This window comes from the organism of the source record quoted next, unplaced genomic scaffold (genome assembly GCF_019419815.1).
Source record: "Pyrus x bretschneideri cultivar Hongxiangsu unplaced genomic scaffold, Pyrus_bretschneideri_v1 Contig4, whole genome shotgun sequence".
In the NCBI taxonomy this organism is placed as follows: Eukaryota; Viridiplantae; Streptophyta; class Magnoliopsida; order Rosales; family Rosaceae; genus Pyrus; species Pyrus x bretschneideri.
Window position 1 is genome coordinate 11414698 of NW_025999723.1, and position 27158 is coordinate 11441855.

Consider the following 27158-nt stretch of genomic DNA (forward strand, 5'->3'; position numbering starts at 1 on the left):
ATGGGGTCTTTAAGCCACACGTTAACAAGATAGTGAGATGCTTAGATTAAGATTCTCTATGTAAAAAGGATCTGATTTTTCTTTAAAAATGTGATTTGGCAGATATTTTACCTGGCGCCCTGCGGGACATGATTTTCAAAAGTCATGACGTGCAGATCCAAGCTATATGCCAGATGCCATTGTTGCATAAATTAGCTTTTGATTAATCTATAGATAGTTTTTCATAATTTAATTACTGTTATTGTTAGAAAGATTAAATTTGTAAACAAAATTTACAAGTTAAATATTAAGTTATCAATATAAATGAGCACGTTTATTAACATTTAAATAATAATTTAAACATCAACTTTTATGTCATGAAATTTATAAAGTTTTACGTATAAATTTAGTCTATTTAACATTATCTTTTAGTTAAATTATTGCACAATTCTCCATATTTTGATTGCATGGTTGCTTCTCATTGGATAACGTTCTTTGAGATTATTCTTATTGGACAACATTGATCCTCCGATATAATTTTATGAAAAGAGTGAGGAAGATCCTGTTTTTATATCATATTTTGATAGTTAATCAGTAAAATATTATCTGAAAATATGCTTTCTTTAACATTTTTATTTTATAAAAACCAAAATTGATCTTTTAATGGTTATCCTTTTCGGCTTATTGGCGATTTCTTTGGAAAATGCTAATGATGACAACTAATACAGGAAGTGAGTTCTTATTAGACAGAAATATTGTAAGAATTAATTGCGCTTGAATATCATTTCTAGTCACACAAATGTTGCATAAAAACTTTGGTATAACCAACTAGCAATAACATTTTTCACAGCAGGTTAAATTAACAAATACGACTAAAATACAAATGTATCATATTTTTTGTGGGAGATGTCTCCAATACCTGTGCAATGTAGATGATGTAAAAAACGTTTGTTCTGACATGCAAAGCAAGCCACGCGGCGTCCACTCCTTGTTTGACGCATCCTGCCGTTTTGACTCGAATCTTACCCAATCGCCACCGCACTCCGCCCGCCTTCCACCACATCTCCATCTTCTACCTCACCATCGCGTCACGCCCAATGCCTCGCCTCAGTCGCCATCCCAGATACATTAGAAAATGAAACTCATACATTCGGTCAAATATCGCATGGGTCCCACCCTGACGCAAATACAATGGACGGTTTACATTGATCCCATCCGACGGCGAGGAGATCGACACGGCACGTAAGAGATAGAGAGGGAGAAAATATGGAACTGTGCAACTGCCAACGAGGCCTTTCCTTCCTTTGAACAAAAAGAGAATAAACAAATGGGCAACGCACCAACACGTACTTCCTCCTGGGCCCTACCCGTTCCCGCACATGTCGGTGTCTGTGGTCCCGTCGGCTGACGTGTTCCACGTAGATTGACTCGGAAAGGATGTGGGGGTGCAGGCGAGCACCGGTTGCGTAGCCAGCTCAAATATCATGAAAAGAGATTCTTTTCGGATCCCTTCCTTCAATTCTATCAAATTAAGAAATCTGTACTATTAAAATTTCATCCAAAGATTAAAGTTATTATAATTTTTAAAATGGACCCCTCTTTATAGCTATTCAAATTTTAATGGTATGAATTTCCTAATTTGGCGGATTAAGAAGAAGAGATCCAAAGAGAATCCCTTTTCAAATATCATGTTGTCGATACTTTCTAGAGATCTTGAAATGGCTAACGTGTCACCACTTACATCTACGTGGGTGCTACATTCTAGTGTACCCATCTTTGAATGAGAATTCTATTTGGATCTTCTTTGTGAAAATTCTTGGAAATCTTCAAATCGTGTTCGTTTCGTACATCTGGTACGGTCAGAAATTAAAAGACAGAAACTCCTTAAGAAGATATGGAAGTTAATGATACCTTCCAAGGTAAAACATTTTGTTTGGCTTCTTGTTCATGAAAGACTTCATACTACGATGAAATTGAGTAAATTCATTCAGAATATTAACAAATTGTGTCCTATGTGTGACAATGAGGACGAGACTCAAAATCACATTTTTCTTAATTGCGAGCATGCTAAAGAAATATGGAACCTTTCCTCGGTAAGTTCCTGGAAGAATAATTTTCCCCAATTTAATAATGTGTTAGATTTGATGGAATTAATTGACAATACTGAGTGCAATGATTTGAGTGATCTTAGTATAGCTCTTCTAAATTGTTGGTACATGTGGAATGATAGAAATAATGTGTTAGATTTGATGGAATTAATTGACAATACTGAGTGCAATGATTTGAGTGATCTTAGTATAGCTCTTCTAAATTGTTGGTACATGTGGAATGATAGAAATAATAAAGTTTTTAGAAGTATGAATCATAGTCCCGCTCGGAGTATCTCCATTGCCGCAAAGTGTAGGCTTATCCTTTTTTAATGTTAATTGTAAGAAGATCTCTAGGGGTGATGCTTGCCACCAACACCCCATTTGCTAGCGTCCTCCTCATCATGAAAATTAAACTTTGATGGGTCTGTTAGTTCGAATTGTTATGCAACTGCTTTTGTTCTTAGAAATGAAGAGGGGCAACCTGTTGGTGCTGGGGCATTGAATCTTGATGGCGCCACCAGTTCGGTTGCAGAGGCTGTTGCTTTAAAGGAAGGAGATTCTAAGCTTTTGTTCGCCAAATGCAAATGTGTGAAGAAGTTGATGATTGAAGGAGATTCTAAGCTTGTCATCAAGGTGGTGCAAGGCATTGTTTGGATGCCCCCTTGGCATCTTAAACCTGTCATAGAAGATATCAAATGGTTAGCTTCTGGGTTTCAACATATCAGTTGGAAGATATTTATTGGGAGGCAAATTTCGTGACAGATGCATTAGCTTATACGGGCCTCATTGTTGCCAACTCTCATTTTTGGGATTATTGTCTTCCGATTTTGGCTACGGATGTCTTTAATTTTGATTGTATTGGAAACGGTTGTATTAGAGGTTTTAAACTTTAATAAATTTCTTCTTCATTGAAAAAAAAAAAAGAAATCATTTTAAATACTTTTATTTAAAATTAAATATAAATAATACTTGACAAAAACTGACCGTATGATATATGACGAACAAACATAATTTAAGAATCCCTATAATCTTCACAAAGAAAATCCAAAGAGAACCCTCATTCCCCATCCCTACCTTCTCATTTTGCTACACACATTGGGTAATGGGTGCACCTCGTCAATCTTGGTAGCAAATCAGTCACAAAAGGCGTTAAAAATGGGAAAAACCAATTGATGTAGTGGACCAAAACTAGGGCATGCCTAATTATCAATTATTTTTAGGTTAATTGTTTGTCAATTGCATATGATACTACGTACGTTTACGGTTCTAACATCGATTCTGTCGACTAATCTTTTTTAAATTTATACAATCTAAATGCTAAAAAATTGAACGCAAGAATAAAAAAGAAAATGGGATAGAAGATAAGAAATAACAGAAATTAAATGAAAATAAAATATCGAAAGTAAAAGTAACTCAAAAGTAATTTTGTTGCTAGTGTTTAATTTCATTATGTGCATTTTTGTCTTTGAGATGTTATATTTCTCATTTTGGTTCCTGAGATTTAAAGTTTGTAGAATTAGCTCTTAAGATTGTTCGCCGTCTATCATTATGATTCTTCTGTGAATTGGTGGTTACTTCAATTTAACTGAGATTTTCACAAAAGGACCAAAATGATTAACGGTGGACAATCTCAGATACCACTTTTATTAATTTAAAATCACAGCGATCAAAGTAAAGAGTTATGCCAATCTCAGAGACCACTAGTACTATAGTCTAATGATATTTGTCTTCACTTGTAAGTGAGAGGTCTTAGGTTCGATTATTGTCAAACGTGAATTTGAGCCACATTATTGTTAGCCCATTGTGAGGCTAAGCCCACCTCTCATTTTAATATATATAATATCGTTTGTTAAAAAAATCACAAAAATAAAATAAAAAACAATATAATTATTAAATAAGTGTTTTTTTTTTGTTGGAAGCCAATTTATTAAATGAGTTAGTGCTAGCAGATTTTGTTTAGTTCGACTACAAAGTTTTTTTTTAATGTGTTCGACTACAAAGTTAAATCTCTCCCAAAAGGCTACCTTAACTTTGTATGTTAAGTTAATACTTTCGCTCCAAACAATTAATCGTAGATTGATATTTCCGTATATAATATTAGTAGATGAATATACGTACTATAATAAGAGTTGATTCATACAGCACTTCTCAAAAATTACTCTTGCAATGGGAGTGCCCGCACCAGAGTGGCGCATGTGAGACCAAGTGGGGGTTGGTGTGGCCAAATAGTCAGAAGGAACACGTCATGCAAAACTGGGCCGTTGATCTGCTGTCCAGATGAACGGCGATGCGTATATTGCGGTGGACTAGGAAAAGGACATTTGATTGGAGGTATCTGACGTGGAAGCCTCTTTTTTAGAAAGGAAAGGGTTCTTCTTCGAATTTCTTTCATTAAAATTAGCGAATTAAGTAATCAAAATTTTTAAATTTTCATCTAACGATTTATCTGTTTTAATTTCTTAAAAGTTATAATAATTTTTTATCATTAGATAAAATTTTAAATACTCAAATCACTTGATCTGATGATCTTAATAAAAGAGATCCGAAAAGAATCTCTTTTCTTTTAAAAATTTAATGGCGTGGTGAATAAGTCCAGGCAATAAAAAGTGGATTTGGATCCTCTCCTGAGCTAATGGAGAGGATCCTCATGACCAATTATTGTGGACCGTTAAATTTTTATTCAACAGTTATACACATGGGCCTCTTTCAAATTATAATAATTGTAACCGTTAAATAAAAATCTAATCTAAAGATCCATAATGATTGGTCAAGATGATCCTCTCTGAGAGGATCTAAATCCATAAAAAGCAACCTTACCTACAAGGTTCTTCAGACACGTGGATAGCAATGCCACGTTGGTGGGCCCCAGTTGTCGTGGACCTTAAGACAAAAGATTTGAGATCCGATCTTTTTTTTTTATATGAAAAAAAATAAATGCAAAAATATGATAAGAGTGCAAAAAGTAAAAAAAATAAGGTGTAAATAGCACTATCATTTTTTTCATATTCAAAGACCCAATCACAAAAACAGTGAGAAAGAAAAGCAAACAAAACCAAGCATGAGGAGAAATATTATCTTGTTACCAATTCACTATGTGGCAACCATTTATTGGACAAGTATTCTGCTTTTTTGAATGTGTGACGAGCTTCTAATGGACAAATGATGCTATTGGAACTGTGTATTGGTTGCAAAGAAAGATTGTCTCATGCTTGAGACTTTCATCTTCAATCATGGTTCAAAGGGGTCTCAGTTCTCACGCACGGCCCTGATTTGATTTCTAGCATTGATGAATTACACGATGATGGTAAAACAAAGGTTGAAATGTCTATATGAGTTACAACAGGATCGCAATAATGCTACACTACTTAAAAAGGATAGCTGCAAATAAGTACCAAGCATATCATAATATACATGAATTAACTTCGCGCTCCCCCTTTTTATCCTCTTCCAATCCTCCCACTTTTTCGAGACGTACAATTAAGTAAATCAAAGAAAAGCAATAAATAGAAACAAACAAAGTAATTGATAATAAGAAAATGACAGTCTAAAAATCACTATCTAAAAACATATGTTTCTCGTATCTATAAGAGTCCCAACCCTAAACCTCTTCTAAACAAGGAAAAACGACTACCATTATAAGTCGAGAACAAAAGCTACTTTGGTGGTTCACACTTTGCCATTTATTGGAATTCTCTGATCTTCAATGCTCATCGTCCTCCATTTCAGATTAAAATGTTTACGTCAGAATAATGAAGATTTAACATTTTAACCAATCACTTTAAACACTTCACATTGGGGTTTTATCTTTCCTTGTCTCTTAAAAGTGATTAGACTTCAAAACTAAACAAAATCAATTGACATCAATATATATAGCTGTATAAACGTACATAGAAGAACTATGCAACAAATTATATGAAGAGTTCACGCCATTTATTTTCTTTTAATGGAGGTATGAGATTTGAACTTGACAGCATGACCGACACATGGTGGTGCTAAAGTTTCATGCGTCTGAACTCTGTAATTATGTGCCTCACCTTATGTGTGTGTATATATACACTGGAGTAAGCTTGGTATTATACCAGTCATTCTATCTAGCCACTGAAAAAATGATCCTGTGAGTACCAAAAATTTGTGTCCACAAGATTTTAATCGTATGGATGACAGTGGCGGTAACTTTGAGTGGTTTAGGTCATTCTAAATGTGAATTCGAGGCAATTTTCAATTTTGGATATTCGAACTCAGATATAGGCGGGTTTTGGGCAGCTTTTCCGGCGCAACCTGCAACCTATGGCATGACATACTTCAAGAGACCTGTTGGTCGGGCTACAGATGGGAGGCTCATTGTTGATTTTCTAGGTAACTCACACAATCTTCTGTTTGGGGTTCTTCCACTGCTTTATCAGCCAAACGGGGGACTTAGTTGATTAGGAGGTCAGATTTCATGCATGTTTAGTGCTTGTACTTGTTCAGCAATTTTGTCACTTGGCTTGATATTTTCCTAAATCCTGTAGGATATGGGAGGCCCTACATTTGACAGGTCAATTGGATTGTTTTATTAGGCCCTGTAGGATATTTGCCTTTATATCACAAATTATATCACCAATGATATAGATGTTAAGGCATATAGATAAAGAAAATATCTAAATCATCATAGATGAAGTTATATTTTTATACATGCGGTAGTCAAACCTATACTAATTTATGAGAAGGAGATTCAACTTAGGGGCATACAGATGACACGTTGTCCTGATTAATTGACTTAACTTACATATGTATGCCTCCAAGGTAAGCTAAACTGATTGTGTCAGATGCAAAATTACTTAACGGTGGATATGCTTCCTGATTCTTTGCCTTTGGTATTGAACTTGGCAGCTCAAGCTCTAGGGTTACCATTTATAAGTCCATATCTGAAATCAATTGGATCTGATTACAAACATGGGGCAAACTTTGCAACGCTAGCATCCACTGTGCTTTTGCCGAACACTTCCTTGTTTGTCACTGGAACCAGCCCATTCTCTCTGGCAATCCAGCTCAACCAAATGAAGGCATTCAAGACCCAAGTTGAAGAGTTTCACCGTTCCTCGGATCAACAAGGTAAACATATACGTATTGGTACATTGTCTTGATTAACATATGTATGCGAGTTTTTGTTAGTTCTGATGACTGTGATTGTTGCTGCTTAGAACTGAAGAGACTTCCTTCCCTGGATATTTTTGGGAAATCACTCTACACGATTTCACCTCCAATTTGGCAGCCATCGGTGTAGGTGGAGTGAAGCAATATCTTCCTCTGGTCTCCCAAATTGCTGGTACCATCAAGGTGAGGCAGTACTTAATTCCATATATGGTCATGTGCTACTCGCATGATATAGTCAATGTGAGATATGTCGTTTCATGCAACGGGTGTAGAAAAGTTTTTCTACTTTAGAGAAGATGCAAAGCATGCCTTAGTAAATATTGCATGCAACATTTGAGAAACAAAAAAATGTTTTGAAAATGTTCTCTTATTAGATTGTCTGATAATATAAAGATCATTTTTACAAAGACTGAAATTGGATTTTCGTTACAATATATATGAATCAAATTCACAATATGTCAGCGTAACTATTAGTCCGGCAAGAAAACATTACTGTATCGTTACAATAATAACTAACTTTGCTTATATTGGTTTTCAAAAATTATAGGAGCTTTATACATTAGAAGGGCGTGCATCTCTGGTTCTTAATCTGGCACCAGTGGGTTGTTATCCATCATTTTTGGCGGGGCTTCCTCCTTCAGAACTCGACGCATTTTGATGCTCAATTGCTTACAACAAAGCAGTTGTGGACAACAACTACTTGTCGAAGGAGGCACTTAGCCAAACTAGAGGCTCCCTCCCAAATGCTTCCCTCGTGTATGTGGACACCTCCTCTGTTTTGCTTGAGCTCTTTAGGCATCCCACTTCTCATGGTATAGCTCCCAATAGTGGTGCAGCCAGAAAAACTTTGACGGAGGGTCAACTTTAAATAACTATAATAGTAAATGATAAAGAAAATTAATATAAAAATTACAATCCTTAGTCTTAATAAATATTCATAAAACATGTTGTCATTCATCCACATATCTCTTATTCAGTTTCACGAATCAATTTCCAATATATTCATAGTAGAAAAAGCTCTTTTGACACTAACTCTATGAATTACAATGTTGTTTTTTTTTTATATTAACAAATGATAATAATTCTCACCAATAATCACCAAATTCACAAAGAAAATTGTAAACTAAGAGTTGAGAATTACCTATTAATTTGTTGATTCATAAACGAATTCTAAAGATGAACTAATGAAGGCTTGCTATCTTGGAGGTGGAGATGCCCGATTTTCTGAATAGGAGAAGTTTAAAAGTATTTTTGATGATGGAGGAGAAGTTTAAAGTTTAATGCTAATTGATTGATTACCTTTTCAATTTGTGTAATTTCTCTAATATTCTAAATATTTTAAATGCATTAATTAAAGAAAGAAGACAAATGTAAGAAATAATTCTTCCATATTGAGACTCTTCGGTCAACTAACAAATGGGCATTAAGTTGTTTAGTGGGCTACAAGGGGCAATATATAACAATACAACGTATCATTAATAAACTACAATATAATACATACTATTTTAGTGAGGCTCATTACAATTTCACAAGGGTCAAATGACCACTCTAATAACAAGGTGACTCCGCCCCTGGCTCCCGACTGAGGTTTTACCAATTAATTAGGTTTTACATCATTAGAGAAATGTTTTTTTTTTCTTTCGCCATACTTAAATTGATAAATAAATACTTATATTGTCAGACTGTGAATTTGGATCACATACTAAAAAACAAATCAAACTAATATGTGGTGTACAATTAATCTACTAATTGTCATACAGTCTAACAAGAGAACATTTCCTAACAACATATCATGTCAAATAATGTGCCCAACGAGAATTTTTCATATCATCAAGTATATTTTATGTTTTTATGTTGTAAGTTTAGTTTTACTTTGTTTTGAAACAGGCTTGAAGTATGGTACAAAATCATGTTGTGGGCATGGTGGTGGTGCCTATAATTTTGACCCTCAAGTTTTTTGTCGAAATACAAAGGTAATCAATGGGAAATCTGTGACTGCAACTGCTTGTAGTGACCCTTGCAACTATGTGAGCTGGGATGGAGTCCATGCCACAGAAGCTGCAAACAAGCTAACGACATTGGCTATCCTCAACGGCACTTTCTCAGACCCTCCCTTTCCCTTTGAGCAGTTCTGTGACCTCCACCGTATTGCCTGAGAAATCCTTTTTCTTTCAACGGTTGCATAGGATTGGATTTTAAAAGTTGTGTTCTCTACCGACAAATCTCGTTCTGCAAGAATGTAATAACTTTGTTTTCCAATTGGTTCATAAGCTTTTATATTATGGGAGATCCCACAGTTTGTTTTATATTATGGGTTTAAGGCGGCTTCAAAACCCGATAGTTAAACTGTAATTATAACTGTATTGATTTGATTGATAACACAAGGTACAAATATATACAAGTCAAGTGACTTGGTGTACGAGTAAACCTAAGCCCGTATGGATGTACATAACCTAGCCAAATAGAATCCTTACTGGATTCTCCTATATTAACAGTCCCCCTCAAACTTGGCGGTCGTTGAGTGACAAGTTTGGACCGGAGTAGGTTGAACCCTAGAGTTAGAAGACCCTTGGTGAGAACATCCGCTGGTTGATCAGTGGATGGAATAAAATGTACCTTGTGCAAACCAAGCTTCACCGTTCACGAACGAAATGATAATCAAGCTCAATGTACTAGCAATAATATAGGGATGGGGTTGGGCTTTACCTTACAATAGGCTAGCAATAATATGGTTCAAATTTTCCTTTGGCGAGAATTGAACCTAAGACCTCTCACTTACAAGTGAGGAGAAAAGGAAAAGAAAATTGTTTTTGGAAATCAAAGTTGTAAAAGCACTAGGGTTCCGCCGTCACCTTAACAATCCTATGTAGTTTTATCAATTACTTATGAATTAGACATGCAACTTTGAAGGTTATGTTTTCCTAATGCATATTCTTCTTGTGATATTCAAGCAAGAAAGTATATCTAACATGCAACATGTCTGTGATATTTAGATCAAATATGAACATGCGAGACTCATTAAGTTTTGTGAAAACTCTTTGAAAAACCATGCAACCCCTAAGATGTGATATTCATCCTAAGTGAAATTACAATTATTAACCAAAAGAAGCAATACTTAATCCTTTGGTGATATCCGACCCAATTGCAACCAATTACTTATCTAAACATCCTAATGGTCGCGAATCACTAAGACATAAAGACAGTTTAAACACAGTGATTAATATTTCAAAGTATGCATGCATAATATCATAAGTAATTAAATAAAGACTACATATTCATACTAAGACTCATGACTTCGCACGAGCCAAAGAAAGTTAGTTACGCATAATCGTAATTAAAATCAAAAGGAATTTAATAGAAATAAAAAAAATTGGAAACTGACACACCCCGATCCAGAAAGTCTACTTGGACCCTGAATCGAGCTGTGCTGGCCGACACCTGAAAGGTGACGAAGCCATAAAATGTGATAGTGTGTAGAAAAATGTGAATAAATTTGAACCTAAAAATTTTAAATACTAGAGTGCGTTATGAGCGGGAGCGAACCCATTTCACACACGACGTCAGAGCATAAGTAAGGCACAGAAGTGTGGGTAAGAATCATACCCTCAGAAGTATTCATCAATACTAAGATTCGCCACAAATCCTTGTCGATACAAACTTAGCAGCTAAAACCCAGAGGGCACCAAACAGAGAGTGTGAGTGAGCAATAAAACCAAGCTTCCCAAAGTTATTACCACTCTAAAAGTAATGCCCCTCAATGTAAAACCCGTATCATTTTCCATAAGACAAGATAACATATATACATATATCCAAACCATACTCAAAAATGGCCAAAACCACGATTTTCCATGTCCGTTAACTCCACCATGCGTTAATAAGTAGGCCAAATGAACTTAATCAATACAAAATGATATATTAGTCGAAGTCATCTAATGTGACCTGTACGACTGCACCCATATCTCACCACATATCTCATCAATCATGGCCAGCATATAAGTCGGAGTCACCTATAGTGACCTGTACGACTTATCCATATCTCATCACATAGCTCATCAATTATGCGAGCCAATAACTCAATAACATGCTAGCCAATAGCTCAATAAGTATACCTGCACATAAGTCGGAACCACCTAAAGTGGTCTGTACGACAAGACTGGGTGTAAATAAATACGCTCAAGTGCTATGATCACATGAAGACTGTGCGAATAATCGCGGGTCACCTACGAGTCGGAACCACCTAAAGTGGTCTGTACGACAGGATTGTGCACTTACCTTGGATCCAAGGTGAGCGTAAGGTGCGGGAGGTGAACATCACGTGAAGGACTGTGCCCTGGCCACGGGCGGGAGCACTAACACCGGGGTGCATGTTTATGAGCTACAATATATCTCAAAACAATCATACTCACTACCATCACTATCATCAACATGTACTCACTTGAAGCTTACCTGGACATCTGCGGCGTCATTTAGCACTTCAAAGCATTCACAATAGTTAGGTTCAGGTAATATCCATATGAATATGCCATGATGCAATCTAAACCCAAACATTTCATGATATTCCCATAATATATAATACGGCGTAACATGTACAATCAATAACACCCTACTCCCAAACTATTTACTTTTGAGAGTAATCATCAGTGATAAGCCCAATTAGACACTAGCTAAATTAACTATCATTACTTACCTTTCTTTACTTCAATTTGTTGATTCTTCACGCATTGATTTATGATCAACATTTAATCACCAAATCATAAAGCTAAAACTCACACTTCCCACCAATGTCCCTCACATTGCTCAATTCACTAAACAAGGCTATTGTCTCAATTATTTAATCTCATTTATTATATGGCTGCATCTAATTTCTTGTTAGACTGCCTACGTACCCTAAACAGGAATCAAGCCATTCATAGTTCACAATGATTAATTGTAGGTAACAAACATAGATCACTTTAGAAGTGTTTGTGGAACTATCAATTATATGCCTATGAAAGAAAAAACCCACTCACCTGGAGTCCCACTATGATTATCTTGCACGCACATCGAGACATCCCGATCTATCGTCACCTATGACCAATTATCAAATCACGTCTCAAAATTCTTACCGATAGAATACATAATTTACATAAAACATATCCTTAGGGACCTTCAAGAATAATTTGAGACCCATTGACCAAAAATCAACTGTCGATCGACGGTAGGATCTACAACCCTGTATAACTCAATTCGGAAGATCCGCAGATCAAATTTCCAATCCGTAACTTTCAAAGATCCAAATTATGCTTCTAGAATAACATACTAAAATTTTATTACAATCCAATGGTTGGATCCTTGCCAATTCCCAAAATTGATTAGCGGTTAACGTTTTATTTTATGAACTTACAAATTCAATTTGGAAAGATCTATACGTAGGATTCCCAATCCGTAAGTTCCTACATTCTTCAAATATTATGTACTACAATATAACAAAGTTTGGTGACGATCCAACGGTTGGATCGTCGATTCACATAAATACCTATTAACGTATCGTAGAGAATTTAGGTTCCAACGATCAACCTACGTCAATCAAATGTCAAGACTAAATTCAAGAAATTTAACATAGCCTAAAAATAGCATTGGGGGCCCATTGGCCACGCGCCGCCGCACGCGCCACCGCGGGTGGCGGTCGGCCGTCTCGACTCGACGGAAAATCCAACTATTTCCAAAAATTACCAAAATTTACAGGAATTAAGATCTCAAAGAGAGGAACAACTTTCATACCTGCCACAAAGTCCAAAAGTGGACGGAAGATGGTCAATTTTGCCCACAAAGCCGATAGGTGCCTCAAGCTTCCCGATGTCTATTCGTTGTCTACGGTGGTCCAACGGGGTCAAGGTTGGTTAGGTTTTGCTCCTGGGAGGATGGGCTATAAAGCCCGAGTGGTGGCATCGGCCATCGCTTTGCCAATTTGACGAAAAATCAAAAAGGGTGGCCGGAGCACCGTGAGAACCTTCAACTTTCGTGGCCTCAAACCGCCACATACCGTGGTTAATCAAGGTGGTGGTTCTTGGGTGGGTTTTGTAGAGGGTAATGAGAGCTTCAAGATGGTTATGGTGGCGTCGAAAAACTCCACCGGAGTTGGCCAGAATTGGCCTTGGAAAATGGATGGTCGCGAGTGGAAAAACCCATGGGAATGCTGGGAGCTTTTTTTTTTTTTTTTTTTTCCTTTTTTTTCTTCTTTCTTTCTGATTCCTCATTGGTCCTCCATCCCTTTTAATTTGATTGGTCCCTTTTTCTCTTTACTTAAGGCTGATTAGTTAGTCTTCCCACAAAGTGGGAGTTCAAATAATTTAACTATCTTTAAATAACCAACTTCAAACGTCCGTAATTATACCGTTATAATTCGGACTCGCAAACGACTTTCGCCTATGCGTTCGTTGTGGCAAGTACTACGAGGATATGCTAGAAGAATAAGTCATACGTCACTCTAATCGATGATCAACGGAAGTCAAAATCCTTGTCTTTAGGGCATTTTCGTAAGTTCACGCTTCTAAAATTAATAAAAACGTAAAATTTGGGACGGGTTGTCACAATCTACCCACCTTAAAAATTTCATCCTCGAAATTTAAAATCAACTAGAGATGTTGTATAAAAGAGAATGTCCTTCCGTCGCGATCATAGTGCAGTCATTCCTCTTTGATGCCTGAAAACTCAAACTTTCATTCTCTTTCAAAACAATTCTACAGTATAAAATCTCTTACGAAAGCATTAGGTCAAAATAGATATATTTAAATTGAAATTGAACACTGAAAGTTTTCGCCCACACACTCATAGTTTTACCCATTCTAAAGGTAAGTGTATAATAACATTGGGTTAATCCCAACAATAAGTAAACGACTAACTGTAATCGAACGAGGGTGCAACATTACCATCTTGTCCCTCATTGGAGAAATACCCATACATTATCTGAACAAGCCTCAAACGTGCTCACAAACTACTTTCCCAAGCAACATCATCAATACTATATAATTTTCGTGTCACAATTTCCATCATTCTAATACCTACCCACAACTCTCTGCTGCAACTCACATATTGCTACCATATCTCAATTGATGTCGTACTTATAACCAGGAATGTAACCTCAGTTACACATAACTCTAACAAAGCTAAGTGTCTAACAATCATGTACCGAGCATAAAATCTCCGTTTGTCGATTCCAGTGGTATTATAACTAAGTATGGATACAAACAACTAAAACAGAGATAGTGATATATTACAACCATAGTACTCATGGGACGAACAAAACGCAACATGTCCACTAAAGTCTGTGTAATTCGCTTCAGTTAAATCTTTAGTTTATGGGTGGAAATATGATACTAAACAACATCTCATACTTACAACATTTTAAAAGACTTCCAAAGACTTGGAAGTGAAACACTTAACACGATGAAATATAATTACACCAAGATGATAATCTTGTTGGGTTTCTGATTGCCTGAACTTGTATAAAAATCTACAAGCAATTTTCTCATAATGCCATTATCCTCCGAAAGTAAACAGAGAAGAAACTGTGGTTATCCAGTTTGTTTGGACTTTATTTCCTCAACCTCCTTCTACTCTAACCGAAGGCGAGACGCCTAGACCGAAAAGTTTCTTCAATCACCTCAAGTGGAGCCTCAATTTTAATTTTTGTTTTATTTCCACATTTGACCATATCACAAACGAGGACTTTTGGATCACGTCCCACAGATAAATTAACAACATCTCACTTCTATCTTAGTTGACTTCACACGTGTCTTGCTGTTGAAATTTCAACGCCCATTTTAAAGAAAGAAATCATCACCAATACCTCAAACTTTGAGGCTAAAAAAATACTACTTTCTACTTAAGAAAACTACCACCAATTGGAACATCACATAAGCGTATCATTGGTTTAGCATCACGATTAATGAATTTCACATTCTCTACACATACAACATATCTCGAACTGAGCATATAAAAGGATACTTCATAACTCCATTCACATAACAAAATGATTAAAATCATTCGAACCATTTCTTGATAGATTAAAGGTAACTCCATATCGATACTCATATTTCCCAACTAAATAGAATAGGATAGGCTGAAAGTGTGCGAGAGTAGATACACAATAGTGCACTCATAGATGCTAATTTAATTATGCTATTGCCTCTGATAGAACTTAGCTTGTTCCAAAAAGTAAATGTAGTAAAAAGTTCTAAGGTCAATGAAGATTTGGACACACTTTTCTACATAAGAGTACCAATCGGTTTTCCAATGAAAATAGAAATTGCTAATTCTAGGTCAAAAATATGATGGTTCATCTTAGCGGTTCTACCACTAAGAAACATAAGCGTTAGCATACTAAGAAAGTTTGAATCTGAATTGACTTGTCACATACATCATCAAAATCTCTACTGAGAAGTGTCATCTAGCTTTCGAAATAAGGTGATGACTGTTGACTTTAGATCATGAATAAGATGGTTCGTTTCAAACGGTTCTAACCATTGGAAAATAAAAGCAATACTCCATCATGTTGCCATACCAACTTAACAATGTGGTGGTATCTGAGGTAAGATTTTTGGGATATGATGCCAAAAGTATACGTCCTCGAAATGAACAATACTACTAACCAACTCTACGACACGAACTAAAAGGTCTTCACAGTTTCCTCGACACTCAAAACAATCTAACAGTGAGATATCATCCTGCATTTCGATTCTAATGTCTATCTATGGAAGTGATCGAGAGGTGGTTAGTCAAAGAGGTTTCATTTACCTAGATAAGTGATAAGGTAAAAACAACAATCATGAGTTTACTGTCCTATTACAAAGCTTATTCCTAAGCTTCCACGATCCTAGTTTATACGGCTCAAGCGAAGTAGTTCATTGATCCCAGGAGGATTTGATGACTGCTTTTCGGATTTCTACAACTCCCAGGATATGACAACTTACATTCGCAAGCCTATTCTCACCCGTTTAATAAGTATTACTACGAAAGCAAAAAATTGGGAATAACGTTGATTGAAAAATCCCAAGGCTAGAAAAAGACCTTGCTAAAGATCTACTTTCAAAAAGACTTTATCGAGAGTCGATCTTCCTCTTGAAGATCTAGCATGAACATAAGTACGCTTGAAGATATTAGTGCTAACAGGGACCAAAAGTAATTATCCCTCAGATGATCTTCCACGAAATGCTACTAAGAAATCAAGACTAGCTAAGATTTCCAATCTCTAAAGGATCAATACTAACGGCGGTAAAACAATGATAGAATTATTTGGTAATATCTTTAGTGATACATGATTATCAATACGTTAACTTAGGCCATCAACTTGCCTCAATTTTATACCTTTCCTCCACAAGGAAAATCTTCGTTTTAATTCTAAGGACGAACGCCAAAATGATTTTATAAAATGTCGTCAAGACCACAAAACTGCCCAAAACTAAAAAAAAGTTAACATATTTTTCCGTAATTGACGAGGCGGCAAAGTTCGAGCATTAGACACAAAACCAAGAATGCTTACATCATGCATGTGATGAACACAATACTGCCCAACTTATGCTCTGATACCAAACTAACACACCCCAACCCAGAAAGTCCACTTGGACCCTGAATCGAGCTGTGCTGGCCGACAACTGAAAGGTGACGAAGCCATATAATGTGATAGAGTGTACAAAAATGTGAATAAATTTGAACCTAAAAATTTTAAATACCAGAGTGCGTTGCGAACGGGAGCGAACCCATTTCACACACGACATCAGAGCATAAGTAAGGTATAGAAGTGTGGGTAAGAATCATATCTTCAGAAGTATCCATCAATACTAAGATTCACCACAGATCCTTGTTGATACAAACTCAGCAGCTAAAACCTAGAGGGCACCAAACAGAGAGTGTGAGTGAGCAATAAAACCAAGCTTCCCAAAGTTATTACCTCTCTAAAAGCAATGCCCCTCAATGTAAAACCCGTATCGTTTTCCAGTAGACAATACAACATATATACATATATCCAAACCATACTAAAAAATGGCCAAAACCACGATTTGCCATGTCCATTAACTTCACCATGCGTTAATAAGTAGGCCAAATGAACTTAATCAAAACAAAATGATATATTAGTCGGAGTCATCTAATGTGACATGTACGACTGCACCCATATCTCATCAATCATGGCTAGATATAAGTCGGAGTCACCTCTTGTGACCTGTACAACTTATCCATATCTCATTAATCATGGCTAGCATATAAGTCAGAGTCACCTATAGTGACCTGTGCGAATAATCGCGGGTCACCTATGAGTCGGAACCACCTAAAGTGGTCTGTACAATAGGACTGTGCACCTACCTTGGATCCAAGGTGAGCGTAAGGTGCGGGAGGTGAACATCACATGAAAGACTGTGCCCTGGCCACGAGCGGGAGCACTAACATCGGGGTGCAGGTTTATGAGCTACAATATATCTCAACACAATCATACTCACTGCCATCACTATCATCAACATGTATTCACCTAAAGCTTACTTGGGTGTCCATGGCGTCATTTAGCACTTCAAAACATTCACAATAGTTAGGTTCAAGTAATATCCATATGAATATGCCATGATGCAATCTAAACCCAAACATTTCATGATATTCCCAGAATATATAATACGGTGTAACATGTACAATCAATAACACCCTACTCCCAAACTATTTACTTTTGAGAGTAATCATCAGTGATAAGCCCAATTAGACACTAGTTAAATTAACTATCATTACTTATCTTTCCTTACTTCAATTTGTTGATTCTTCACGCATTGATTTATGATCAACATTTAGTCACCAAATCATAAAGCTAAAACTCACACTTCCCACCAATGTCCCTCACATTGCTCAATTCACTAAACAAGGCTATTGTCTCAATTATTTAATCTCATTTATTATATGGTTGCATCTAATGTCTTGTTAGACTGCCTACGTACCCTAAACAAGGATCAAGCCATTCGTAGTTCGCAATGATTAATTGTAGGTAACAAGCATAGATCACTTTAGAAGTGTTTGTGAAACTATCAATTATATGCCTATGAAAGAAAAAGACCCACTCACTTGGAGTCCACGCTATGATTATCTTGCACGCACATCGAGACATCACGATATATCGTCGCCTGTGACCAATTATCAAATCACGTCTCAAAGTTCTTACCGATAAAATACATAATTTACATAAAACATATCCTCAAAGACCTTCAAGAATAATTTGAGACCCATTGACTGAAAGTCAACCGTCGATCTTTGATCGACGGTAGGATCTACAATCCTGTATAACTCGATTCGGAAGATCCGCATATCAGATTTCCAATCTATAACTTCCAAAGATCCAAATTATGCTTCTAAAATAACATACTAAAATTTTATTACGATCCAACGGTTGGATCCTCGCCAATTCCCAAAACTGATTAGCGGTTAACGTTTTATTTTATGAACTTACAAATCCAATTTGGAAAGATTTGTACGTCAGATTCCCAATCTGTAAGTTCCTACATTCTTCAAATATTATCTACTACAATGTAACAAAGTTTGGTGACAATCCAACGGTTGGATCGTCGATTCACATAAATACCTATTAATGTATCGTAGAGAATTTAGGTTCCAATGATCAACCTACGTCAATCAAATATCAAGACTAAATTCAAGACATTTAACATAGCCCAAAAATAGCATTGGCGGTCCATTGGCCACGCGCCGCTGTGGGTGGCGGTCGGCCGCCCCGACTTGCCGGAAAATCCAACTATTTCCAAAAATTACCAAAATTTACAGGAATGAAGATCTCAAAGAGAGGAACATCTTTCATACCTGCCACAAAGTCCAAAAGTGGACGGAAGATGGTCAAGTTTGCCCACGAAGCTGACGGGTGCCTAAAGCTTCCCGGTGTCGATTCGTCGTCTACAGTGGTCCAACGAGGTCAAGGTTGGTTGGGTTTTGCTCCTGGAAGGATGGGCTACAAAGTCCAAGTGGTGGCATTGGCCATCGCTTTGCCGATTTTCCAGAAAATGAAAAAGGGTGGTCGGAGCATCGTGCGAACCGTCTACTTTCGTGGCCTCAAACCGGCACATACCGTGGTTAATCAAGGTGGTTATTGGGTGGGTTTTGTAGAGGGTAATGAGAGCTTCAAGATGGTGATGGTGGCGTAGAAAAACTCCACCTGAGTTGGCCGGAATCGGCCTTGGAAAATGGGTGGTCGCGAGTGGAAAAACCCACGGGAAAGTTGGGAGCTTTTTTTTTTTCCTTTCTTTTCTTCTTTCTTTCTGATTTCTTATTGGTCCTCCATCCCTTTTATTTGATTGGTCCCTTTTTCTCTTTACTTAAGGCTGATTAGTTAGTCTTCCCACAAAGTGGGAGTTCAAATAACTTAATTACCTTTAAATAACCAACTTCAAACGTCCATAATTATACCGTTATAATTTGGACTCGCAAACGGCTTTAGCCTATGCGTTCGTAGTGGCAAGTACTACGAGGATATGCTAAAAGAATAAGTCATATGTCACTCTAACCGATGATCAACGGAAGTCAAAGTCCATGCCTCTAGGGCATTTTCATAAATTCACGCTTCTAAAACTAATAAAAACGTAAAATTTGGGACGGGTTGTCACAGAAACACCTTGAATGTAAAAGTTTGAAATCTCTAAGCTTTGGCCAAATTCCTCTATCAAAAATTGCATAGAGAAGAAGAATAGAGCCGGCCACGATGGCTTATTTATACTACATAGAATATCAAATCCTTCCTAGAAAATATCTTAGAATAAACTAGGAAACATAATTCTACAGTGATGAGGAAATTTCTCAAAAAAAAAAAAAAAAGGTGATGAGGAAAATCTACCCATAATCTGATAACCCATGTTTTGGACCCAAATATTTTCCAAAAACCAGCCCAACATAGCTAGATTTAAAGCTTGAAACATTTTAAACACTTCTCCAAAATGGCATGAACCCAAAAGAGGCCATCTTGGACTCCAAAAAACGTAATTAACGAAAAAAAAGTCACAGCATCACGCACTACTCCTTTATTTACTCGCTAGAAAATAACTGTTTGGTAGAAAAATTTGAAACTTCAACATGGTCAAACTAATGGACTCACGAACGTCCTCTAATTTGAATCATTCCAAAATTTGTTTGCTTGATCATGTTTTGCTCTAGAGGAAGTCAAATGTCCTATATAATGCAAAGTATCAAAATCTACCAAAATCATAACCAAAATTTACTAAGATTAGAGTAAAATATGTAATATAAAATCAACTCATCAGTCATTACGAGCATTTATATATATATATATATATTTTATATTTTCACACTTGTACATTAATTAAAAAAAAAACTAATCTTCTTAAATCCTTACCGTTGGATTCTATCTATTATTATAACATTTTTTTTTTGCATATCGTTGAATATTTGATATTTTGTAGTAAGGTACTAATGTTTTTTTCGTTACGCTCTTATTTAAGATACGTAATACTTGAAAGACAAATGTATTTTTATGTATTGGAGTAATATTTATGTGACAATGTGATATGTATATACCAAACTAGTTTTATATTTTCATTTGATTATTTATTGGTTTAAAATATATTTACTTTAATGGGTAACGGGTTGATTATATTACCCGTTAATATTAACGGATCGAGTTTGGGTTAGGTCATATTACCTGTTCATTTTAACGGGTGTTATATAATACGACCCATTAAGATATCAGGTATGACACGTAAATGATACGAACACGAAAAACACAACACAAATATCATGTCTAATTGATGGTGATAAAGAGTGCCAACTGCTGTGCATTGAGGATGTCATGAAGTTGAACCAACTATTTTCGAAGTAAAAAAGAGAAAGAAAAGCAAACAAAATCATTTATAAGGAGAAATATTATCTTGTTACCAATTCACCACATAGAAAACGTTTATTGGACAAGTAACTTTTTGAATGTGTGACAAGCATATAGTGGACGAATGATGACACTATGACTCTGTATTGGTTGCAAAGAAAGGAAGTCTTTCATCGCCAATCATGGTTCAAGGGAGTCTCATTTAGCGGGAAAGTGCTCAAAACCCATCTCCAACAAGAGTGGGAAATCATAATCAGTAGGCTAAACAACTATGAAGCTTAGCCATTTCTTGGAATTCTCTGATCTGGGTGTTTGCTACATCTTCAATGCTCATCGTCCTCCAATTCAGATCAAATGTTTACATCAGAGTAATGAAAGATTTAACATTTTAACCAATCACTTTAAACACTCCATTGACATTGGGGGGCTATTATTCCTTGTCTCTTAAAAGTGATTAGACTTCAAAACTAAACAAAAATAATTGACATCAAAATATACAGGGTAATGTTAGGGAGATTAAACTTTTAAATTAAATTTGCAAACTAAATGATGTGTTACCAATAGGAAATAAGCACGTTAATCAACATTTAAGTAATAATCTAATCGTTAACAACCACATCATTTACTTTACAAAATTTAGTCTCCCTAGCATTACCCATATATATATATATATATATATATATATATGTAGCTGTATAAACATCAAACTATTATGAAAGGGGTTTTTGAACTTTAATCCTTGAAGAAGATTAAAATTCAATAAAAACCTGGTGTTAGCTTGTATATTGATTTTACACCTCTAATGTGTACTTAATTCATATTATATTATATTTTGGTTTTAATATTTAATAGATATCTTATTTAATGTCATTACATTAAAATTATTTATTATTATACACATTTTAATTCATTATATTTATTTTACTTCCTCTGATTAGTGTACTTAAACGTCCGTATCATAATATATTTTACTAAATTAGTGTACCAAAATGTCTGTACCTAAATATATTATAGTGAATTAGTGACACATAAGAAAATATGCAAAAACATAAGTGTACTGAACAATTCCGTACCTAAATATATGATACTAAACTAGTGTACCAAAATGTCGATACCTAAATATATTATAATAAACTAGTGTACCAAATGTCCGTACCTAAACATATTATACTAACCTAGTATACCTAAATGGTCATACCTAAATATATTGTAATGAATTAGTGGCACATAAGAAAATATGAAAAAACATGTGTACCAAAAAATCTTTACGAAAATATTTTCTTATATAAGATACTTACCATAATGAGAATTAAAATTTATAATATTTTCATAAAATTTAATTTATGAACACCATAAAATTATAAATAAAAAAGTGAGACATTTAATATGTTGGCGTTAAACAGAGTCTAGGAACTAAAATCAATTTTTAATCTTGTATAAGACATTTTTCTAAACTTTATCTTATTTAAGGATTAAAATCTAGTTTTGAGTAAATTGTAGCTATGGTGTCTTAACTTTAACTCAATTGGAGCAATGATCCCTCAACTAAAAATACATTACCATTAGTCCCTCAACTCATCAAAATGTGCAGCCATGGTCCCTCAACTAAAAATCCATTACCACTGATCCCTCAATTTTAATTCAACTGGAGAATGGTCTCGTAACTTTAACCCAATTGTAGCAATGGTCCTTCCAACATAACTCGTTTTGACAAAAATTTTGACGTAGTTGACGAAAATGACCCTAATTACACACTTTGATGAATTGAGGGACCCTTATTATATAAATGGTTATCCTAACATAACTTATTTTGACAAAATTTTGACAAAATTAATGAAAACGACTATAGGTACACATTTTGATAAGTTGAGGGACCAATGGTAATGTATTTTTAGTTGAGGGACCATTGCTCCAATTTGATTAAAGTTGAGGGACCATTGCTACAATTTACTCTCTAGTTTTCTATACAAAAAATTCTCAATCAAACAAGTCAGTCTTCAAGATTTGAAATATATCTAGAACAACTATGCCATAAATTATAGGAAGAATTCACGGCATGTATTTTCTTTTGACAGAGGTAGGATATTCGAACTTGAAAGTTGTGGATGCAAATTTCTTCCTCCTTGATCTTAGACAAAATTGCACCTACAAAACAATTAACACCTTTGGTCAAGGCCAAGAACCTCACGCGCCCACGATGAATTTGGTGGGGGGGGGGGGGGGGGGACGCTTTGGCCGAAGAACCTCCGATGCCAAAGTTAGAATTTAGAGAGAAAGTGTTTGAGAATTTTAGAGAGTTTTCACAAGAGAATTGGAAGTGTATTTTGGAGAAAATATGAACCTTTTTATAGGAGAATGGCCGGCCTCTTTGGGTGAGAGAGGACCAGCCACCTAGCTCATTTTGTGGGCTAGATTCTTGATTTAGGTTGAATTTAGCAGTTACGGGAATAATTGACTAGTTAATTTAGCAAATAGAATTATTGCCAAATTAACTAGCTAATTAGTATGATGAAATAGGTAAATATGATGAGATCAACCAGGGTGCCCGGCCTTTTGGGAATTTGGGGTATATTTTGTGGTTAATTGGGTGACTTAATTGACATTTAATGGATTAATTAGGCAATTAACCCATTAATTAGTCAATTATTATGTTTTTAGAAGGAATGTTTTAGGAATTATGGAATGAATAAATTATTTAACTAATTGATTAGCTAAATAATGCAGTAGAAAATATATGGAATGAGATAGGTTTTGGGAATTACCTTGTAAATGGGATTTGATAAAATAGGTTCAAATTGTTATCTATTTTGGGCATTTTCGACTTTGTTGAGGAATGAATGCCCGCTGCTTGCGTGTAGGAATCCCGTTATGCCTCAAGGGTAATTTTGTCATCTTTTGTTCAAAAATCCATATGTTGCCTTGTGACTATTTTTGGCTCCACAAAAGTATTTTAGGAATTGAAAATAATTGTCAATCAACGTATACATCAATTGTGGGCAACAACCTATGTGGGACAATTCATAGCATGACCGACACATGGTGGAGCTAAAGTTTCACGCGTCTGAAAAAATGGGCCTGTGTGTAATTATGTGCCTCACCTTATATATATGTGTATATATATATACTGGAGAAGGCTTGGTATTATATACCAGTCAATTCTATCTGCTACTGAGAAAATGAGCCCGTGTGTACCAAAAATTTGTGTGCTCCACAAGATTTTAATCGTATGGATGACAGTGGTGGCAACTTTGAGTTGTTTAGGTCACTCTAAATGTGAATTCGAGGGAATTTTCAATTTTGGAGATTCGAACTCAGATACAGGGGGATTTTGGGCAGCTTTTCCGGCGCAATCTGGACCCAATGGCATGACATACTTCAAGAGACCTGTTGGTCGGGCTACAGATGGGAGGCTCATTGTTGATTTTCTAGGTAACTCACACAACCCTCGGTCTGGTGTTCTTGCACTACTTTATCAGCCAAACGGGGACTTAGTTGATTAGGAGGTCATAGTTCAAGCCTGTTTAGTGCTTGTATTCGTTCAGCAATTTTGTCATTTGGCTTGATATTTTCCTAATCCTGTAGGATATAGGAGGCCCTACATTTGACAGGTCAGTTGGATTGTTTTATTAGGCCCTTTTATACCACAAGACAAAGACTCCACAGCTAGACAAAGTTTTGACTAATCAGTAGACATTTATTGTTCTTTTCCTTTACATCACTAATTATATCACTAATGATATAGAAAATATCTAAGCCATCATAGGTGAAGTTATACCTATCTTTTTGGATGATAGAAGGAGATTTTAATTGAGAGCATATAGATGACACATTGCCCTGATCAATTGACTTAACTTACATATGCATGTCTCCGAGCTAAGCTAAACCAATTGTACGTTGTGTGGAACTTTTAGAGCAATGCAATATTTGTTAGAGCACACTGTGTTTACGTCACGTGATATTGATAGCACGAAGATGTGTATTAGTGTCAAAGCAAAAGTACATAACAGCAGATATATGTCCTGATTTTATGCTTTTTGGTATTGAACTTGGCAGCTCAAGCTCTAGGGTTACCATTTATAAGTCCATACCTGAAATCAATTGGATCTGATTATAAACATGGGGCAAACTATGCAACACTAGCATCCACTGTGCTTTTGCCAAACACTTCCTTGTTTGTCACTGGAATCAGCCCATTCTCTCTGGCCATCCAGCTCAACCAAATGAAGGCATTCAAGACCCAAGTTGAAGAGTTTCACCACTCCTCGAATCAACAAGGTAAACATATACGAATTGGTACACAATCTTGACTAACTGTCTTGATTTACATATGTATGCGAGTTTTTGTTAGTTCTGATGACGGCGATTGTTGTTGCTTAGAACTGAAGAGACTTCCCTCCCTGGATATTTTTGGGAAATCACTCTACACATTCTACATTGGCCAAAACGATTTCACCTCCAATTTGGCAGCCATTGGTGTAGGTGGTGTGAAGCAATATCTTCCTCAAGTGGTCTCTCAAATTGCTGGTACCATCAAGGTGAGTCAGTACTTAATTCCATATATACCTTCTGTTGAGCAGATGAGTTTTAGGCTTGATCATCAAAGGAGAAAAGGTATACTTTTGCATAAAACGGTTTCTCACATTTATGGTCACGTGTTCCTCGCATGATATAATAAATGTGAGATACGTTGTTTCATGCAACGGGTGTAGAAAAGTTTTTCTACTTTAGAGAATATTTAGATTGTCTAATAATATAACAATAATTTTTATAAAGACTGAAATTGAATTTTCGTTAAAATATATGAATCAAATTCACAATTTGGTCAGCATAAATATTTTTCTGGCAAGAAAACAGTACTTTACCATTACAATAATAACAAACTATACGACATTTACACTTCGCTTATATTGGTTTTCAAAACTTATAGGAGCTATATGCATTAGGAGGGCGTGCATTTCTGGTACTTAATCTGGCACCAGTGGGTTGTTATCCATCATTGTTGGCGGGGCTTCCTCCTTCTGAACTCGACGCATTTGGATGCTCAATTGCTTACAACAACGCAGTTGTGGACTACAACAAGTTGTTGAAGGAGGCACTTAACCAAACTAGAGGCTCCCTCCCAAATGGTTCCCTAATATATGTGGATACCTCCTCTGTTTTGCTTGAGCTCTTTAGGCATCCCACATCTCATGGTATAGCTCTTGACACCAAGGTTTTTACTATTTAATTAGGTTTTATATCATTAGAGAAATGTTTTTATTTTATTTTATTTTTTCGCCATACTTAAATTGAGGAACAAATACTTGTATTGTTAGACTGTAAATCTGGATCACACACTAAAAAACAAGTCAATTTACTAATTGTCACACAATCCAACAAGAGAACAGTTCTTGGTAACATATTATGTCAAATAATGTGCCCAACAAGAAATTTTCATGTCATCAAGTAAATTTTTATGTTGTAAGTCTAGTTTTATTTTGTTTTGAAACAGGCTTGAAGTATGGTACAAAATCATGTTGTGGGCATGGTGGTGGTGCCCATAATTTTGACCCTCAAGTTTTTTGTGGAAATACAAAGGTGATCAATGGGAGACCTGTGACTGCAACTGCTTGTAGTGACCCTTACAACTATGTGAGCTGGGATGGAGTCCATGCCACAGAAGCAGCAAACAAGCTAACAACATTGGCTATCCTCAACGGCACTTTCTCAGACCCTCCCTTTCCCTTTGAGCAGTTCTGTGACCTCCACAGTATCGCCTGAGAAATCCTTTTTCTTTCAAAGATTGGATTGGATTGGATTTTAAAGGTTGTGTTCTCTACCTACAAATCTCATTCTGCAAGAATGTAATAACTTTGTTTTCCAAAGTATTTGGTTCATAAGCTTTTGCCAATTTAGTCCCTAAATTATCAACTGAGTGAAAATTAGGTCCCTAAACTATTTTTTTTTATTCAAAAAAATATGTCCTTGAATTATAAAAAACTGCCAATTACATCCCCAATATTATATTCGAAGCTATGATATTCAATTTTCTGTCAATTTAAGTCACGTTACTTACATGTGATACACATTGGAGGGTAGATTGGTAATTTTACATAAAGAAATAG

The 27158-nt window shown here is 35.8% G+C and overlaps 1 protein-coding gene and 1 pseudogene across 2 annotated transcripts; both read left to right on the forward strand.

The window, feature by feature from the left end:
• Positions 1–6142: 6142 nt before the first annotated feature.
• On the forward strand, positions 6143–9487 carry LOC125468749 (annotated as a pseudogene).
• A 14636-nt stretch (positions 9488–24123) lies between these two features.
• LOC125468741 (GDSL esterase/lipase At4g01130-like) lies at positions 24124–26948 on the forward strand. Of its 2 annotated transcripts, none has more exons than XM_048565068.1 (5): positions 24124–24483; positions 25108–25329; positions 25432–25589; positions 25982–26246; positions 26546–26948. In XM_048565068.1, exons 1-5 carry the CDS (start codon positions 24162–24164, stop codon positions 26812–26814), a joined length of 1236 nt encoding a protein of 411 aa, XP_048421025.1. In that variant the 5' UTR covers positions 24124–24161; the 3' UTR covers positions 26815–26948. The 2 variants fall into 2 exon arrangements, with proteins under 2 accessions (XP_048421025.1, XP_048421024.1); XM_048565067.1 differs by having other exon boundaries at positions 24194–24483; positions 26525–26948.
• The last annotated feature ends 210 nt before the right edge of the window (positions 26949–27158 follow it).